Below are 20798 nucleotides of genomic sequence, written 5' to 3'. Positions count from 1 at the left end.
GCTCCTGGTTGTAGGCCGGGAATGCGATCCCACGGACATGGACTGGCAGCTGAATTTCCAGCACAGCCTCCGGGGGGCAGCAGAGGCGGGACCCAGGAGCGTTTCTGCCTCTCTAACTTCGGCCGGCACCAATGCACTGCTGCCTCTCACTCACACAGGTGTCTGCTCATGAGGAAGTTGCTTTATGTTCCACTAAGAATGAGAACGACCTCTTTAAAATAGTTTTGGAAAAAGGCTTCACCTAAACTAATTGTATCTCAATAGTAGATTACTATCCAGAAGGTACAAAGAACATATAAGCAAAGGGTTTGAGTACAAAGCTATAAAGATAGTAATTTGCCTGACTCATGACAGAAAAACATGGATTAAAATGTTTAAACCCAAACCTAAGACCTACAGATTGATTTATTTTATTTTTAAAGGCAGGACTTAATAGTGCCTTTCATTCTTGTTTTCTCATTTTCAAAAGCAGATTCTCCTCTGTACAGTTAGAGAGGCAGTGCTTAGCCTGTGCTTAAGTCCAGGTTTTACTGCTTCCTTGTATGAGGTGCCAAATGCTTCAGAGACTTTCTTCCCCAGTTGCTTTATTCATTTTTTTGGCCCCCTAAAGGATTGATGAGACTTCTGATTAATCAATACCACAGCAAGAAATAGCAGGCTTGCAAGCCATTACAACCACAAGGGTTGTGGTTGTTCAAAGCTGTAGGAAACAAAGTTGTATGGCAAAAAAAAGCTTTGAAATCTCTTGCTTAACTTGTTTCCTTACCAGCAAATGTCCTGTAACTTTTTTTCCAAATTGACAGTTCTTTTGGGCCTTATTTTATCTGTATTAGGCAAAGAACTTGTCTCTAGAATTTAGCTGAAAAAAACCTTCAGATATTTTTTAAACAATACAAAAAATAAAGTCACTAATAGGACCAAAAAGTATGTAAATTCCTGGGATAATAGGCAACAATTTCATGTGGTCTTTGCCTCTGATTAAACCATTACTCTTTGGCAGATAGAGAGAAGCTGGAAGAAGGAGGAGCAGTTAGTGAGGATAACTTACAATTTTTGCTGGGTAACAGCACCAGGTGCTCTGTTACTTACTCTTGTTTGCCACTTCTTTAATCTCTCGCAGTATTTCCGCTTCCATTGTCGGATTGTTACAAATGTCCACCCAGGTTCCACTGATGCCTTTCTGCTCAGCCAAAGCCATCAGCCTCTTCTGATTAGGAACCACAAAACTGATCACATAAGACTGGTCACTGCCCAGGGATGGCAAGGGAAGGAAGGAACACAGATCCAGTCAGGACTTCCATTTCAGGGAGTAAATTAGTTGATGTTACAGCCACAGATGCCCAGGGCTCTCTGACCTTGAGTCACTCCCCCATACACAATCCTTCTTGTACAGTGTCTTCACAACTCATGGCTTAACAGGAAGCTGGTTTACAATGTTGGCTTTGATCAGAATCAGGTTTTGTGTGTTTTACGTATGCACATCTCAGTTTAGCTTCCCAGTTAAACCTGGTGCTCAGCCAGTTCTCTGCAGTTCCCCCTCATGTAGTGTTTTCAACTGAGGGGAGGGGGAGGAGAGAACAGGACCATTTCCAAAACTCACTGGAAAGCTTTGGATTAGGTGCAAAGTGTCCAGATTAACTTTTCACTAGTATTCTGACAGAAGACCAAAACACATCCTAAATATAATGATGCCTGTTTAGGGAAGAGATGGGATGGAACTGGAGTGTATTTGGATAGGTGAAATGCCAAAAGAAAAACTGCTCATTTCTTCAGCTTTTAGGGAATCTGGGAAATACTCTTTGGAACTTGCATTCTGGTGGAGGGGGCTATTCAATGGAAACCACAGAAAACCAGAGCGTTGCATCAGAAGTGGATCAGAGCCTGCATTTCGTGTTCAGTCTGAATGAAGTTTCTGAATTAATACCACTCTTACCTTTTGGCATAAGCACAGATATTGTCAATCAATGGACAGTTCTTCAGTGCTGCCTCTACTTTGCCCAGAGATACATATTCTCCTGCTTGTAGCTTTACTAGGTCTTTCTTACGATCTAGGAGTCAGGGGAAGGGAAAAAGAAAAGCTTGTTTCATGTAACCTTTGCATTACCACACTCATTTCCAAAGCCACTATATATGGATTTTGTGCAATGCTATGCACAAACATTAATTAAAGCATCTTACTAAAATGTTAAAGCAGCTAATAGCTGCTAACTTTGTAAAAACTTCTGTAAAAAACTCTATATAGCACTACACTTTTTGTCACACAGGTTGCAAGAAAGTGATGAGGACTCTCCTTTTAAGACTGGTAATTAATACAAAAGTTAATCTTACATTTATTCTTTAAAGTCCATGTGCTAAATCTAGATGGTGATAATGTCACAGAAAATGGCATCACTTCCATTACTAAGCTGTGAGGACTTTTGGAAATGTGTTTTACACTGTGACTCTGCAAGCAAATAACCTTAAGTAGGTTAGTCCTGGCAAAGCCAACAGCATTAACAGCATGCTTATGTTTAGTCAGTATCTTGTAATATATTAAAATATCCAAACCTGAGGCCCACCTATGATCTGCAGACACCCATCAGGATGGAATTCCCCGATGTCTCCTGTACAGAACCATCTCTGACCGTTCTCATCAATGGAAAACTCTTCTGTTGTCTTCTCTTCATTTTTAAAGTATCCCATTGAGACATTCGGTCCACCAATTACAATTTCTCCTCTAGGATTAGGCTTGTCTTTATTAGTATAACCCCCTGAAAAGAACCAAGTCCCACATAATTAGTTTTAATATATATATTCTGTTGCCAAGAAATTACTTTGAAATGTCATCTTGAAGTTAAAACACACTAATTGATCATGTTAAAAAAGATAAAGAACAATTACTTCATATGCTACCTCTAGCTAAGCAGGTAGGCAAAGAAACCAGCTAAATTAGTTACTCTGAAATCAACACAATTAATACTCTCACCTTCTTGCCAATCTCTCAGTTTTATTTCACAGCAAATAAGAGGAGCTCCAACTCTGCCAGTGCTGTAATCAGCAACTTAGGAAGAGAACAACAAAGAACAGAAGGTTTTTTGTTATTTGAAATATAAATAGGCCGTAGCTTATCTCACGTTGCTTTACTGCAGTTAAGAACTACAGCTATTTGGACTTCACAAAAATCCCTCAAACCCCCATACATACATATTTATATCTTAAATTATGTATTTCCAGAAGTGCTTTAACTACCTTCTGTAATGGTTCCAGCTCCACAAGTTTCTGTTAGTCCATAGCCTTGACCAACAGGACAGCAAAAACAGATGTTCATGAATCTTTGTGTTTGAGGTGAGAGTGGTGCTCCTCCAGAGAGCATCATACGGACGTTCCCTCCCAGCAGGGCCTTTACTTTTTTAAACAATAGTCTTCAAAGGAGGAAAGAAGCATTAAAAATTATTCACTCAGCTCACTTTTATAAAAGACACACAAACCTTCTTCCTTCCTTCCTATCTGGAAACGCCTTAAAAATGAACTTATTCACAGATTTTAGCAGGGACAGGAGGGCGAATCAAAACCCGTTATCTCTTGTGCAACACTTGAAGAGGCAGAATTCCTGTAGCTTAACTAAACAAACATTCCAAATTTATTACAAAAAAAATGCAATCCAATGAAAACTAACTAGTCAGCTGTTGGGAAGATTAGTCATTCCTACCATTAAATATCCGTTTCCAGTAAGAACTTGGATTACTTCAGTTAGTCATTAGATGGTATCTGCACGTTGGATGAGAACTGTCTGATAGCTCAGATGATCCTTCTTTTAAACTGTCTTAACAGATCCCAAGGCAAAAGGCACACTTGGATTGTGAATAATACTTACATGTTACACAGAGGTGCATCATATCCCCTCTTGATCTGTTCCAATTTGTAGTCATAGCCTATCTTGAACAGAGTTCTCTGGATATAGTTCATCTCTTGAACTTTACTCATGACATTTTTATAAATTCTGTCCATTATTTCCTACAAAGTGTTAAAAAAAGCAAGGAAAATTACCACAAGGAGTAGTAGACTAGCATGTGTAAATTAAAGTCCATGTTATGCTATAAATAAGCCCCCATATTATTCTTCCTTTGCAATGGATAATAAGAGTGAAAAATATTTGCACCATTGGTTAGGCAGTGCTTAAGAGCAATGTGTGATCAATCAGTCAATTTATAGACCACCACAGCTCAGTGCTATTTACACCTTAACCTGTACTTAAACTGTGACAAACTGGCTTAGAAAATTCTGAATTCAAGTTTAGGTAAATCTCTTTGCTAAAGGCTGGTATATTCTATGCAAGATGTATCGTTCTGAGGAGTCCTGATGCTGTACTTTATCCACAGCAATTGGCAAGTGCAAGGGAATGAACCAAGAGATTTCATTTCACCATTTCCTTTTCCAAGATTGTTTTTCAACTTTCAAAGCAATGTGGTTGCAGTAATTCAAGTTATCTGCCAAAAAAACACCACAATTTTGTCACAGACGAGAGATTAATTTCCATTAAAATAATAACCTTATGATCACTAAAATACACAGAACCTAAAATAGTGTTCAGACTGATGAAGCATTTAATAGAAGTTTAAAGAGTGGCTCCTTCAAGTTTGTTTTGGAGCACAATGCTTTGAAGTATTTACGTGCTTTCTCCTCATGAAATAAATTTAAATGGATATTTTCCAGCAGGCTGGGGTTCTCAGACATATTAATTATCACTCTGTTAATTATTAAGAAAGAGACCAAGCTGCTATATATGCTTAGCATTTTATAAAACAAAAAAAAAATGCAAGTAATTGATTTTAAAACTCTTGGCTATTCTAAGATGCAAAGCAACCAAAGCCAACCCAAACTCTCTATTCTTAAATGAGATTAAATCCTCCTACTCACTCACCACCACCATGTGGCAACAGCTGGTGCTACCAGTCTCATGAGCCACAGATGTGATAAGATCACAAAAGCAGCACATGTGGTTCCAGGACACATGAGGAAGGTTTTTCCATTAGAAAGACACAAACATTTGTGGATTTTTTTGGATAGCACCATAACCTTGTGGAATGCAGGAGCCTGGTCACTCGAAGAGCAGCATGAGCTACAGAAGCAATAGGAGTTACAGTCTCCTGATCATTTTTGCTTCTAAGAAATTAAGCCTGTCCTGCTTACCCTGAGAAAGCAAGAGAGACTCAGCCTCAGTGTTACCTTGAAGACAAGCAGCTGAGACTGAGCACCCCAAAAACTATGGCAGCACAGCCTGAGTCTGTGACAGCCAACTGCCCATATCCTTAAAGTGTCCATGTTGGCCAAAGCCACCCTGCTTTGTCCCTATGGAAAAAGGAGTTCCAGACTGGGACTGCTTTTGTGATCTTATCACATCTAGACTTTTCTAGCATGAAAAAGATAGAAAACATAATTTTTTTGCTAAACATATCTGCTTCTGCATACTTACAGGCACAGCTGCCATCAGTGTAGGCTTAAGTACAGTGCAGTCTCCTTTGCTTCCCTTCTTAATTTTACTTGACTGTAATTAAAAAAAAAAGTCAATTTATGAAGCAGAAAACCAAACAGCTCTTTAAAACTGAGGGACTAAAAAAAGAGGGAGATATATTATCAGGTAATTTGTATAACTCTCTTCCCCTGTTCTTGCATAATTTTTCCCCCCATTGTGATGGAAAGAGTAACAATTAAGAACTACTTCAACCAAAATACTAGATGTTTTACAAGTTCACTTTGTTTATCTTTCTCTTACTTCTTCCCTCTAGTAGTTGCTTTCTCCATCTTCCTCTGGGACTTTGTTTTGCCTGATGCAAATTTCTATACCAGCTAAACATACAAGACACCTCTTTTATGGCTTAATTTGCTCTTATTTATCTTAACTGTTAAATGGAAAAAGGCAAAGGGCTCAATAGAAGATCTGCAATAACTGGATAAAGAACTGATCAAGTGAGACTCTGCCACCCCTCACCTGGTCCGAGAGAGTGAGTGGAGAGGAATATCCGATCCTGCAGCCGTAGGTGATGCAGGAAACTTCTGCTGTCAGTTCTAACACATGGGCCAGAGGCAGGTAACCAATGTAAGTGTCCTTGGGGCTAGGAAAGGAGAGGGTTACCCAATTAATCATGAGGCACAAATGGACTGAAAATACTGTTTAACAGTTTTACTGCGTGCTTGGTTATTGCTTTTTGAAAGACCTGGATCACAAGTAAGGCTTATTCTTCTGCACATAAGAAGGATGTGATTTCAACCACAGTATGTAAACAAAAGGGGGAGATATGACCTTACTGAAATCAGTATGAATTACAGGATTTGCCTTGTTTTCTAGGAAATATAAAGGTTCCTTAGTGCTTCACTGCTGTTTCCTCTCCTTTTGGGAGATTTCATTCCAGTTACAAAATTAAGGATGAAATCTCTATATTTTAAAATAATGACCAATGATGACAAAACCCTGTCAGTCATCTTCTTCTAAGATACATTTCTAGGAAGAGGGCTTATCACTGAAGCACTGAGGCTTATTTGAGGAAGTTACTGCTCAGAGACTTCCCAACAAGACATTTCTAGCTGTCACTGAACAGAAGCTTCCAGCATACAGTCAGAACTGGGTCTGTATCCTCTCATAAAAGGAGTTTAGCAACATAGCTCATTTCAGCTATTGAACCCTTTGTGAATGCACACACAAACACACCCACTGTCATGAAAAATTTCCTCAAAACATTAATGTGAGGGGACTTGCAGTTGGTTTTACTATCATCAACACACAATTTATTACTCTTCTGCTCCTTCAGTGCACTGTACTTAAGCAGGTTCTGCAGCATGTGCATGAGCCACCCAACAGTGATGTCTGTAGGTCAGTGGAAGTGGTGGGCTCTGACATACTTCCTACACCCATTCGAGCTGCCTGAAAGTGTCTAAAAAAAATTCCCCAAGTTGCACTAGATGAGGAATCTCCTTATCCAGTGGCATCCTGTGATGCTCAAAAGTGCAAAAATCCATCACTGACTAAGAGTAATAAAAAAAAGTAGCAAAAACATGTGAGAAAGGAGCCAGAAAGGGCATACTTTTCAAACAGGGAAAGTTCACAAACACAAGACATATTTCTTATAAATTAGAGTAGTGGACTCACAATAAAATGAACAAACTTGATAACACACAATGCCAGCAGCAGCCTCTCTCTAAATTTGCATACTTTTGGAGGTTCTGTTTTAATTCTCCATACACAACTGTTTCTTACCCCAGTCCAGGTATCCTCTCACACTGTCCTGTCATTCCAGCTATTAAGTTTTTATGCTGCATCATCACTCCTTTGGGTCTTCCAGTAGAGCCACTGGTGTACATTACTAAAGCCAAGTCTGTAGGAACAGGTCTGCTTGGCAGAATGCTTGCTAAAAAACACAGGAGAAAACCTGTTATTAATTCTTATCTACTTTCTAAATTATTTCTGTAATTAATCAATCAATGTGAAAATGTCTGTAGTCAGTGTGAAGCAGGTGCTCCATCCAAGGCAAGCACCCTGTGCTGCTGCATGGTCAGTGGGGGAGGCAGAAGTCAGTGCTGGAGAGAACAGTGGTCTGTTTTTAAGAGTAAGAGAGGGAAGGCTGATTTTAAAAGGATTACGAAAATTTGGGCATCTACACAATCTGGGTGATGCTTTTGTCATTATGGCTTATAGCTGATTGAGAGTTTCATGGAAGAGGCCTTTTGAAGACCAACTAAATCTGCCAAGGGCAGCAAAAGAGATACAGTCTTGGAGAAAAACAGGTTAGTGGAAGGCAGTAAGCTTATAACACTTTTGATTTTTGTTTTAATCCCTTGACATTCATTCTTAGGATGAAAATCATTAGCTTTCATGGCTTTCACAATCTCTGCAAGGAAGCAGGTCTTTTAGGGACAAAACTCAACAAAACAACACCACTCAGGGTCACTGCTGGTCTCTATCAGCACCTCAGGCTGATCAGAGATAAGCAGCTGTGAGGAGTCTGTGCTTCCCAAAGCTCATTTGCCAGTTTATCTCCTCCTTTACTCAAGAGAGAGGAGATGAGGCTAAGTACAGACTGCTGATGTAAGGAAAACAGATCATCAGGATTGGGTTTTCCTTCCTTATATTTACAGTCACTCCTGGCTGCCCAATAGAGCAAGGAATGTAATGGTTATTCCTCTAGCCCAAGGTGCCTTTTTAGCTACAGCTTGGTTAAGAAAATGGACATTTCTGAGCCAATAAAAAAACCCAACAAAATCAACCAACCAAAAAGTCCTTCGAGTGCTTTCTCCTCTTTTCTTAGGGAAGTAGTGAAAATAAGATGAATAAAAGGTAAGGGTAGCAAAAAAATGCAACACTGCACTGGATTCTATTTCATTTCCTAAAACAAAGGTGGAGTCTTAAATTATTCTGATTATGGTTTAGAAGTTAAAAATGAAGTTTTATCCTGACATATCTGACACTTAAAAGAGATCTAGCAAATTTTTTGTTTATTTAAAGGGAGCCAGAGAATGAACTGACAATCTGCCACTGCCTTTTGCTGGACACCTGCACGGATGGGGGGTTTTCTGCTACACATCCCTCTTACCCCAGGTCTGATTTCACTGCTAACACTGTTCTGATTAGTCCTCTCTGAAGTGATTCACTTACAGTTTTCTGGTTTGGCTCCCAGCTCTTCCACTGTCTGCATACTATGGATCTCCACGTTTTCAGGGTATTCTGATTTATTGATAGTCTTCTTGTCCACATAAATGATATGTTTCAGACAGGAGACTTGTGGCAGTGCAGTCTATAGAAGAGAAATGACACTTTTAGCACTGTCTGCTCTGTATAATTATTATAGGGTTGCTTATATCAGGTGAAGCTGACACCAAATTACCTTAAGTTTGCTCTCAAGAAGTTCCACACTCGTGACCAGATATGATGCTCCACACTCATTGAGGCCATAGGTCACTGCCTCTTCACCCAGGGTGGCATACAGAGTGACAACTGTCCCAGTGAGGGCAGAGGATATGAGAGAGAGGTTAAAGTAACACTAACTGCAAGAGCTCTTGCTTTAGCTTCCTGGGAAGCGCTGCAGGAGGGCAGGGTTATTATTAGCTCAACTGGGAATTTTCTAATTTGGAAATTAAACAGCTTTTAATTTTCCCATGTCAGACATTTTATGGCACAAGAGACCTCTGGAACAAGGAGGACAGTTGTACAGGAAGCATTTCTTTACTAAGAGGGTGGTCAGACACTGGAACAGGCTTCCTAGAGAGGTGGTTGATGCTCCAAGCCTGTCACTGTTTCGGAGGCCTTTGAGCAATGCTCTTAATAACATTTTGGGGGGAGAAATGCAACTACTGACATCTTCAGAGTATTTTTAAAAAAACCCTGAATAGTAACTGTGCTGTTCTGTCATTCTAACATCTAGAACATTGCTACAATAAGATCATAAAAAACAGTATGAGCAAGTTAATTTCAGGGATCTCCACAACACATAGAACACTGAAAACTTGTAAGAACCAGACCATCAGCAGAGGAAGTTTATGGAATTCTTACACCTTCAATGACAAGATTGGCAGAGTCAAAATACTTCTAAGCCAAACCAGTGCTGAGAAATGGTTCCAAAATACATCAGAAGTAAGCAAGTTGAGCACTCACGAGGGAAGTTGTACTTGAAGCAGGTCAGAGCTACAATCATCCATTCTGCTCGGGTCTCACAGAATATGACAACAGTACTCTTGGGGGTCAGACCCAGGGCTGTCAGTCCACTCCCCAGGCGAGTCATTTTCTCATTTACTTCTTCATAGGATAACCATCTGTAAGTTCCTAAAATTAACTGGTGAGGAAAAACAATGAATTTTGATGACAAGAAACTGCTGGTACAGCTCTACCAGCTTATGTGAGTTGGTGCATAACAGCATAAGCACACACTGCCATTCGTTAAAGCTGCTTTCATTTTTCTTGAAGTAGAATAAATAGTGCATCCTGTATTCTGTTATTCTTTAACTACCATCAAATGGATGGTTTATAAGATGATGACTGAAGAAGAACTCTAAAGAGTTATGCATTATTGAGGCAAGATGCAAAGCAGCTCAAAAGCAAATCAGAATTAAGTACAAAACTGTAAGTTTTACCTTTTTGAACACTTTTCCGTTTGGTTGCATTTCATTTTCTTCACTCAGTATTTCTCTGGTCCCAAGACAGTCCTTCTTCCCAAACTTTGCAAGAGCATGGTCAAACAGCTTGTCCAAGGTGTCTGCTCCAGGAATGTTGATGTTTGCTAGTGAGTCCAGATGAGTGACAGAGCGGTAGGGGCTCCCAGGTTTGTCCGAGATGGGTTTGGCTTTTAACCGTTTTGCCATAGCCTTTTTCTTCTTAGCATTGGTAAGAAAATACCAGGGAATAAATACCAGCATACTGTACAAGGAGATTAACAAGTACACAGGCAGCAAGAGAATGGTACACACTTCTAGCCTAAGTTTCATTGTGGCTATTTAAAAAAGAAACTCTCTTATGAAGTTCTGAAGCAGGCAAGAGCAAAGCAGCAGCACAGTGGGGTGTGGGGAGAAGCAACAGCACGTGAAGGTTAGGTCTGGTTCACAGCAGCTGCTAAAATTTTAGTAACCTTTGAGAGCCAACAGTGGACGCCTGTGGGTGAAGACCAGTGCCAAGCAGAGAGCAGGAAAAAAAAAAGAAAAAATAATTAAATTAGTAATATTAGTAATATTACAGTCAGTTCATTAGTTTTAGTCCTTCTAAGAGTTCACTTCAAAAGCATCAAGACAAAGGAGACTGAAGTAACCAATTTAAGAGGCCTGTATGCTGCACAAGAGAGCACTGTAGTGCTCTGGGGATGAAAGAGAGTCAATCTTTTCCATACTTGCTTCTTGCATCCACAAATCTTTACTTTTCACAGACTTTTCCCCACTGTCTCTGAATAGTTCAAGGCTGTTGAGATAATTCTGTCCTTCACATCAAAATACTGTGTTAAAGCTGTGTGAGTAATGCCCCAATTGCGTAATTATGGGAAAGGTCAATGCTTGTTTTCCCCTAAATATTTGTACTACAGAGAAAAGATACAGTAGATTGCTTTACTGCTTTTCAAAATATTACATCAACTTATATTCATATATTACAAGGTATCTTGATAGAGTCCTCAAAAGTCTACATGTTGTAATCTAAAAACTACATAATATTCCAAAACTGCTTTATTAACTTTGCCCCAGCAACTGCATTCCTGATCTCTTACTTTTCAATGTCAGACTCTTGGAAAGGGATTACACAGACTTGCTTTTCCAACTTCAAAAACTGCTTCAGTACATGCATTTCAAACTCCAGGTATGGAAAATGGAATCAAATTTGACCAATTTAAGTCAATTTTTTAAAAAAGCACAATTTGGCAAGATTTTGTCTGCATGTCAGAAATCTTTCCTCATTATGGAGAACTGGCCCTGAATAAAGACTGAAGGCAAGTGGCAGAAAAACAAAAGCATCACAGCAAATCACAGCTGTGGCCAGAGCACTGGCCTGTAACTAGCCTGCACTGGCATGTGAGAGATATAGGTTATTGTCTTCATCTGGCTGGCACACAAACATGGCCTGCAACACATCACCCCACTGCCACAGTGGGGAAATAAAGGAGAGGGCACTGACCAAAGGGCAGCACCTCAGTAACACTGACACTTATCCCAATCCCAGGCTGTCATGGACACAATCTGATAAACAGAATGGATGAGAAGAGGGAAACTTTCAGGGCTCCATCAAGAATTAAAAGAACGTGGGCACACCTCAAAATACACCTTTATTAATATATTTGCCACCCTCAGGTGATGAGAGAGGCTACAATTAACATTTCAGGTTAAACAAGACAACTGCTACTGATAGTGTTAGCAGAAATCTGTTAATGGGCTGTTGGGGTTTATAATAAGAATCCCAACATATGCAGTTGTGTCGTAGCCAATATCAACAGCATTTAATGTAATGTAAGATTAAGAGATCTGCAGATACTTAACATGACCACCACATTAATTTCTGTAATTACATCTACATAATAAAATTACTATTGAATGATAATATAATAAACTAAGCTAAGAAAAACTAAGCTCAGACTTGTTTGGAAAAAAGTATTCTTCAGATATCTTTTTATAAAAGATACATTCTCTTCAAAACAGACATGCTTGTTCATGACTAACTTCATCATCATCAACCTCAGCAGAAGAGAGATCATTTTACTTCCCTAAGCTCCAGTTCTCTAAAATGAAGGTTTATTGGTTTATATTACAAATCATTTCAGTTAATTCAGTGCTCCAAACACAGCACTTGAGCTTGTACTGCAAACAGAATCCAGCCATGGCACTGAGACACAGTATGGAAATGTCAGTGCATGCCCAGGGTTAGACATAACACTAAAAAATAAACCCCATGGAGAACTCTCACTGCTCCTCACCTTCCAACAAAAAGCATATGACCAGGCACAGTGACCTGGATAAAAAGCAGAGTTGTCTGACTATTGCAAACTATTTAACATAGTGAGATAGTACCACAGCTTTTCTTTGGGCTCAGTAGGAGCTTGGGGTCCCAAGTTGTCCTACTGATGAAAAACTGCTGGCTAATAATCCAGAACTGGTTAATTCAGGAAGGCTGCATTTCTTTCATTTTGGAATTTCAAGTTAATTTGAATTACTTTTGGAAGTGTTTATAAAAACAGAAAACTTAGCTAATTCATACATATTTGTAATCATTTAAAACAGAGTCATGTTTCTATCCTGACAAAACTCAGTTGTAATTCTTAACAGACATCAGCTGGAAAAACTGAGTCCCAAAAAGACAACCTTGGCTTTTTCCCTTGAGCCCATGTAAAGGCTGACACACACACACACAGACACACACACAGGAGTACTTACAAGGTACAAGATCTGACTGAGGTTTTTTCAGTGTCAATTAAATCTATATTAAAAAAAGAAAAAAAGGAACATGTTAGAGGTTGGGAATTTTTTTGCCTTGCAGAAAGGAGGAATCTTTAGAATTTCCAAACACAACCCATACAAGAGGAGAGCAATTGCATTGTTGGAAAAGATTAGGCTTCCAAACTACATTGTACAGATAGAGACCAAGCTACTCAAAAAGTAGTTTAACTTTTATGGGACACTATCCCTTCCCCCTCCACCCCCAAGTTTAAACATGTTCTGAATAAAGTTATGAACAGCAGCTTAATATAATTTAATTAAAAAAAAAAAAAAGACAAGAAAGAGACTTTTATATTCCATATGGTCCATTCTTCAGTCTCAAAGCAGAAACAAGACCTTTCTCATCCTTGATAGATGAGTATCAGTAGAAACATGAACTCAGGACTGCCCATGGCACACACACTGCCCAAGGGAGGCATGAGAAACATGAAGTAGATTTTGGGTGTTGAGGTAAGAGAAGAGTTTCCAGAACAAAAGCATGGTTATATGGGCAGAGAGGCCTCACTGGTCCCATGACTAGTGAATAAAAGATGGCTGTGTGTAACTGCAGAGATAAGGCTCCAAAAAGTCACAGCATAATCATTCTCTTTGACTACTGGGTGTTTAAATACAGAAAGCTTTAACTGATATTTAACCTGGTTATGTTTTAATAGCTTTCCCCATAAACCTAAGATTTCAATCAATTTTACAGACTGAAGCTGAGTTAAATGTCCCTTGCAAAATTCTCTTACAAACATTTTCTCTTGAAATGTGAAATAAAAGAGAGGTGCTAGAATGTTTTTAGTGTTACTGGCACTTGCATGTGGCTGTATAAGATTTTGATCCATTACAGGACCATCCCAAACTCATGCTAAAATAAATACTCATATTTTAAATATAATGCATAACAGTCTGACATACTCAACTTGCAAAAGTACCAATTCTATTAGGTTAGAAGCCAAACATAGCTATTCAAAGTACCCCTTATGCCTTCAATATCCCATTTAAGTTTAATTAGACTTTAAGAGAAAAGATGAGACGTAATGTTCACATCAATGCACCATCAAGGATACCTTCAAGGCAAGACAACTACGTATTACTAAAATACAGCAGTTATGTTCTCAGTAAACTTTCCCATTCTTACAAATGAAAGACAATTTGGCACTCATGACAAATTCCACAGTATCAAAATAGAACTACTATTTAATACTGCAATATTTAGAATATGCGATATTTTCTACTGACTTACAAAGGTCATTATTTCTCTTAACTGTTGGACATAACTAGCCTATTGAGGTCCTTATCTAGCTATTTTGGAAACAGCAGATTCCAGGTTCTTGATGCAGGAAATCCATGTTCCCAGTGAGAGCGACCTGTGTGCGTCAGGGTGACTGCAACAAAAACCCAAACCTAACAAGAGGAGATGCAGTTTCTCTCCCAGATAGTTGGGTTTTCAGCATCTCCAAAGGATTTTCCTCAGGTGAAAAAGCTTCTAGCAATTTTGAAATTTGCTAGAGTGGTCTAGAGTTCATTTAACATTTGCAGTGATGTGTTTCAGTGTTCATCCTGCAAACCTCACTGGTGAGGTAATGTTTTCCTTATGGCTGTTACGTGCTGGGTGTTTACAAAACTCGGTAGTCCAAGCTTACTCCTGACTGCCACTGTGCCTTATGGACTGCCAGAGACAGAAGAGATGTTCTCAGTATAATCTGACTGATATCCTCAGTTAAAAGCTCCAGAGACAGAAAATATGCAACACTCTATTCCTGTCCTGTAGCCAGGGCCACAGAACAAATGAAATCAAAGCACAGGTTCTAGGACACAAGAGACACTGCTCTCTTCCTAATTGAACTGATATCTTAAAAACAACAGGCTTTTTTTTGTTGTTGTTTTAATATAGAAAAACAGCTTTTAAATAGTCACAAAAGCTTATGGGATTAAGTAAGAGCAGAAGTGTGCGTGGGGACAGGGAGATGGTTTATTCCTCTGAAAGGAGGAAATGCCCTAATCTTCTCTGCATTTGACTGCTCAGACAGAACAGAATCAGCTCAACATTTGCACACACTACTAGAATTTCTAAGTGTAACTCAAAACCTAAAGAAGTACCTGTGGCTAGAAATTTTATCCTATGCAGTTTAATAAGGCAGCAAATTATTATCTTCACTAGGAAAGGTTTTAATTAGCCCAAGCCTAAAACACTGTAAAGGTTAAATATTGCAAGTATATGAACAACAGTGCTTATTGTCCTTCTGCTGGTGTTAAAAAGCTTGCCAGGGATCCAATTTACTATGTAACAGCATGATTAGAAGAAAACACAACTTCTTTTTCTGTCTACTTCCAACGCTGTGTTAGGGAAGTCATCTAGTAACAAAGATGACATTAGACAGGAAAAGGGCAGTGTTCTAGTTTGTGAAGAAAACTGGAATCTGCAAAGCAGGTTGTTTTCAGTTTAAAAACAACACTGGAGGAAGTCTGGTTCCTTTGCAACTGAGCTCTTGCCAACTTCAAATGGAGACACAATTCTGACTTTAGCATAAATACTCACGGTTGACTCCATTCAGGAAGTTCTGAAATCTTCCAAAACAATCCCATACGAATAAGTAACAACTGTTTCTGGAACTTCTCTAGCATTTGGGCAGATCTAAACATTTTGGAAACCACAGCAAGCATTCAGAATTCGTAAGTGGAAAAGTGGTTTTACACAGTAAAAAAAAATTTGAGTTGACCTGAACAAGTACATGAGTTATTAGTTAGTCAGCTTTTGGAAGGGAACTCCATCAGCATCTAGTCATCCTGAACTTGTTCCAGTACTAGGACTGAAAGAGGCTGGGGTTTCAAAAAGAAATTTCAGAAAGACTGAGAAATACCACATTGCCAGGAAGATGCAGCACACTTAAGCATAATAAACAGATGAGTGCATACTGTGAGGCTCTCTACAAGTTTTGATTTTCCAGATTTATACCTGGCACACACAAGAATGATAGAACATTTCTACAGCTTAGAAGACTGTGATGAAAGAGCAATAAGATAAGTATCTTGTGGCTAATTACAATGCAATTCGGGTTAGAAAGACTGAAAGAAAAAAAACTAAAGGAAATGATTCAGTTTTTACATCATGTCGGTGTTTTTATGAAAACAAACTCCACCAATATTAGTGCAAGTTACTCATGGTAGAAAAAAGGTTCATGAGTCCAATTTTTCTTACTTTCTCGCAAGCAGGTTTCTACGTATTTTCCTCTTGCACATTTGGTACATCACAAAGGCCAGTGAAAACTCCAGAGATAACCTAACCAACTTTCAGAAGTACTTCTGTGCTCTGGCACTACAATAGTAGCTCAAAGCCTGAGAGTTGAGAGCTCTCACTGTGTTTGTACAGTGTAAATACCAGTACCAATGGCCCAAAATCAGGGAGAGGGGAAGCTCAGTTACAGTGGATTCTGATGAAAGTCGATGCTCCCTGTTTAAATATATACATTCTATTTGAAATAGCAAAACCACAAGTATATTAGGAAATTATGTTTCTCTTACTGCTGTTTAAAAAGTAGTGAATACAATGTTTTACTTAGCTACTAATAAAGATCAAATTTATTTTTGGTTTCAAGAAAAATATTATTGTTGTCCCTTATATTCACTGCTTCCATTTACTGCCTCAGAACACATGCACTTCATGTCAATCAGAAAAAAAAATAAATTCATTTGTAAGTGTCAAACATCTATTGCTGCAGTAAGTACTGTAATGGAAGCCAGCCCAGCCACACTGACCCAGTATTTCTCGATTATCCAACAGCCCGGTGTGAAACTCTCTCCTAATTTGTAACACCAGGGCAAGCAAGTATTGGGTGAAAGGGTAAGAGCTGTTTGCATGCCCCAAAGGCAGAAAAGGCTAAAGGCCAAGGCAAGATTCCACAACTGAAAACAGTCCATTGAGACTACCTGAACTGGGAAAGTCCTTCCTGTAGACTCACCTGGTAGTTTTGCCTCATTAAATTCTGTCCAGCCCCTGCCCTGTATGTCCCTGAGCTCCCTCCCTGTGGCGCTGCCTCACACAGGCCGGGCCCGGCTGTGCCGGCTGTGCTGTGCTCTGGGCACGGCCTGGGCACTCGGGGAGTCAAGTCATAGAACCACAGAACCCGGGAATGATCAGCGGTTGGAATGGCCTTTAAAGATCATCCAGTCCCACCCCCCTGCCACGGGTAGGGACACCTCCTACTAGACCACGTTGCTCAAGGCCTTATCCAGCCTGGCCTTGAACACTGCCAGGGTTGGGGCATCCACAACTTCTCTGGGCCACCTGTGCCAGTGTCTCACCACCCTCACAGTGAAAAATCTCTTCCTAACATCTAACCTAAATTTCCCCTTTCGGTTTGTACCCATTTGCCCTTGTCCTGTTACCACAGTTCCTGATGAAGAGTCCCTCTCTGGCTTTTCTGTAGGCCCCTTCAGATCCTGGAAGCTGCTGTGAGGTCTCCACACAACCTTCTCCTCTCCAGGCTGAACAGCCCCACATTTCTGAGCCCATCTCCATAGAGGAGGTGCTCCAGTCCCCTTATCAACTATGTGGCCTTCTCTAGACTTGCTCCAACAGTTCCATGTCCCTCATATGTTGAGGACACCAGAACTATATGCAGCACTCCAGGTGGGGTCTCACAAGAGTGGAGTAGAGGGAGAGAACCACCAGGAACATATGCACTGACAAGAGATTGTTTAAGAATTAGGGTGCTCATCTCCCCTATAATAATCATATAGACAAAGTAAGGAAATTAGGACATCAGGTGTTTTTTGTTTTGCAAATGAAGATGAAGGAAATAATCTCCCTGGGTAAAAGTTTTTAAAAATTTATCCAGAGACAATAGATTTATACTTATGCCAGGTAGATACAGCTGCTTCACTGATTCCTTGAGTTCATACATTCAAGTTCAGACTCTGATCAAGTCATAGTATTAGGGCTGGAGAAATATTAATACTATTTTACCCAACAAGCCAAAAGGCTCATTAATGACATTACTCAAGGTGCACAGATTAAATATTAACACTTATTTCCTGGCTCTGAATCTGGAATGTTACCAAACATCTGTGCAGCACAACGTAGGAAGAATTCTATGTACCCTCGTGATGACGCATTAGCAAGACTTAACATTAAAATGGCATTTTCCAAGATAAAACAAAATAGTAACAGGAATCTCTTACTACATAAGAACAACAGTTAGGAAAAATTAAACACTGAACCCTTCTTTTTTAAATAGGATTTAGGCAATAGATTTATCTGACCAAATCTTAGAAACACGAACACAACCGCCAGTCATCAAAAGCCACTTCCTTTCTTTATAAATTTCCTGAAGTCTTGCAGCATTGCTCTGTATTAACCTTTCTGTGAAAGGAGTGATTCAAACAGTCAAATGTTAAAGTGCATGAGCTCAAGTACAGTTTGGCAGGGAAGCAGGCAGTGTAATGACAGGGATCATCCTAATCCTCCACTGAGAGTGCTGAGCATTAATCCGTGTTCTGCAGGCACAGAAGGAGCCACAGCAGCTTCTTCTTTCACTGCAGTTCCCCTGGTTAGGAACTTCTCTTTAGATGTCTTCTCAAGAGTGGCTGTTGTGCAATGTAACAGGCTGAAGCTCTAAACAACATTCCATATTCCTTCAGAGAACCTGACTGGCTCCTCAGCTTTCAGCTTTTGACAAGAAATTCTGCCACCATTTTACATTTACCTTTATTGCTTCTGAGAAACTCCATCATATCTCATCCTTGGCATTAGGTTGCTTTGTTCTCAGACATAGGTCGTAATTTAGGTAGTGAAATTATTTACATACTTAAAAAGGGAAGGGGGAGAGTAAATGTTCCTCCTCATGTACTGCATTAGCAGACTTCTGCCTACTAAAAGTGTTTTGGGGGCTGGGAGAGATTTTTCTAAGGTTTTTATGAGTTTTTCAAAATTCTGTGGGGACAGTCAACAAGAGGAATGCCACAGATGGGAAATACCCTTTCTCTTTTCTCTTAGAAGCTCACACTCAAATGCAAATTCCTCCCCCTTTTTTTTTGTGACTAATCAAAAAAAAATAAAATAGAAAATTAGGCTCTCTTATTTGCAATTTGCAGAAATTCTCTCCTTGCAGATGTTCTGATATACAGATGATTAGCTGTGCACTTCGAAAACACAAGTTTAAGAAAACTGTCCCCACCCATGGTCATTTGAGATGGTGGCCCCCGAGATTTCAAACATTAGTCATCTCTATTTTTCATTTTCATTGTGCAATACAAATGCTCTGAGGGTCAATAAACATGAGGAGCATGGGGAGCAGGCAGAGTTTAATCCTTTGCACAATCAGAGTATCTTCCAGTGAAAGAGTGATGATGTTTTTTGTATCTTTAAGGAACTGAATTTTACTGTAGTCTTAATACAAAACTTTAGCACAGTCTATTGCTTGGTTCATGTTGAACCTACCCCATCACTTCTTAGCCAAACACACCTAGATCCATCTCTAGATATCTATCCTCTCTGGATCCACATGTGGAATTCCCCAGTAGTAACTTATCTAAGACAGGAATTTGTACTGCAACTTTCTGCTGACTTGACTTTAAACTTTTTGTCAGTGAACTTGCTTTCTGATACTTTCATGTGCTTTATGATAGTCCGAGATGTCTTTAAGGTACGTTACTTGGCATTTTCTACCACAGAAGGCAATCTCACTATTTAGTACATCATAACAGCTCTTTGATTTTATCTGCACTTCAAAGAAGTGAGGTGACCAAACAAATGTTACATTTTCTCCTGTAAGGCAAAGTGCACATTTAAATTTTTAGATTTCACAGCTCTAAAAACTATTTTGTTCAAAAGTAGTCTGAACACAAACATTCATACTAAGCAGAGCAAGGTAGAAACTAGCACAATTCTTCAAGAAGTTTAAAAAAAAAATAGAGGAAAAAAACTACCTCTGAGGCAGTTTTAACCAGCGAGGTTTTGAACTTTACCACCCCCCAATACCCAGGAAGGCACATTTATTGCACTTCTTATTTATAGACACAAAAGTGTTTGTCTAAGGTGTGCATTTTCAGGGGCAGAACCATTTGATGTTCTTAGTCCAAAACATCCAAGTAGCTTTTGCAAAGCAACAGAGGACGAACTTGTCCAGGCTCCAGCTCCAAGCCTGAGCTGGCAGCTGGCTCTGGCCAAGGAGCTGCACAGCCACATTATCATGACCGTGCCTGTGTACATGTCCTGCCCCTCAGCAGCTGGGCACTAGCACAGCCACAGAGCTTCCTGAAGGGATTTGTTCAAATCTCCATGGTCTGAAACATAAAAACTGAGGGGGGCCCGATGGCATGAAATATTTAGATAACTAGATGAGTAAAGCTGGAATCACAGTAGCAACTGTAGAAGAATGAACTGTTCCTGCAACACCAGACTAAACAGACAGTAAAGTGGTCTCAGCCCTAAATTTTGAAGGAAGCCTGAAGAGGAAGCTGACGCTGTTGACCATTCTTTCAACTTATTTTTAGGAACTTTTTGTTCTGAAAAAAGGGACAGAAAAATCTTTAGTATGACACTGTGTATCACAACAATTCACGGTTAGTAATAAAGAAAATAATAATTTAGTTTATTAATAAATGCAGTGATACTCAAAAAGCTAACGTTGTCAGAAAATGTTTTTAATTCAACTTAAAAATATGCACTTCAAGTCTGTCAATATTTGGACTGATCACTACAGTGATGGGAGGACAAAGTTCCTACTGGAAGGTTTGAGTAAGGGCTATTTAAGTGCCCACTCCCTAGTTATTGTCAGTCTTACTGCTCGCTAGAACACAAACATGTCACTTTGCCTTGAACACAACTGCAATTCAAATGTTTCTAGGTAAGTAGGTCGGCAAACTCATGAAAAATCTAGAAA

At 39.4% G+C, this 20798-nt stretch overlaps 1 protein-coding gene across 4 annotated transcripts in view; it reads right to left on the bottom strand.

Annotated features, from left to right (window-relative positions):
- Nucleotides 1-20798, bottom strand: part of ACSL4 (acyl-CoA synthetase long chain family member 4) — a 36004-nt gene that overhangs the window by 4675 nt on the left and 10531 nt on the right. For 2 of the 4 annotated variants that reach the window (XM_051787132.1, XM_051787140.1), the window contains 14 exons: nucleotides 12868-12910; nucleotides 10099-10338; nucleotides 9623-9800; nucleotides 8856-8965; nucleotides 8627-8765; nucleotides 7232-7382; nucleotides 5969-6092; nucleotides 5453-5524; nucleotides 3854-3993; nucleotides 3229-3401; nucleotides 2966-3040; nucleotides 2559-2750; nucleotides 1934-2048; nucleotides 1090-1247 (listed from right to left, as the gene is read on the bottom strand). In XM_051787132.1, coding sequence (XP_051643092.1) covers nucleotides 1090-1247; nucleotides 1934-2048; nucleotides 2559-2750; nucleotides 2966-3040; nucleotides 3229-3401; nucleotides 3854-3993; nucleotides 5453-5524; nucleotides 5969-6092; nucleotides 7232-7382; nucleotides 8627-8765; nucleotides 8856-8965; nucleotides 9623-9800; nucleotides 10099-10326 — 1855 coding nt within the window. In that variant the 5' untranslated portion in view covers nucleotides 10327-10338; nucleotides 12868-12910. Of the gene's footprint in view, nucleotides 1-1089; nucleotides 1248-1933; nucleotides 2049-2558; nucleotides 2751-2965; nucleotides 3041-3228; nucleotides 3402-3853; nucleotides 3994-5452; nucleotides 5525-5968; nucleotides 6093-7231; nucleotides 7383-8626; nucleotides 8766-8855; nucleotides 8966-9622; nucleotides 9801-10098; nucleotides 10613-12867; nucleotides 12911-20798 lie in introns of all 4 variants that reach the window. The other 2 variants (XM_051787122.1, XM_051787149.1) reach the window with 2 other exon arrangements.

Source organism: Manacus candei, unplaced genomic scaffold (assembly GCF_025592945.1).
Source record: "Manacus candei isolate 608988 ecotype Guabito, Panama unplaced genomic scaffold, ASM2559294v1 h1tg000003l, whole genome shotgun sequence".
Classification (NCBI taxonomy): Eukaryota; Metazoa; Chordata; class Aves; order Passeriformes; family Pipridae; genus Manacus; species Manacus candei.
This window is presented reverse-complemented; position numbering and strand designations above follow the sequence as displayed.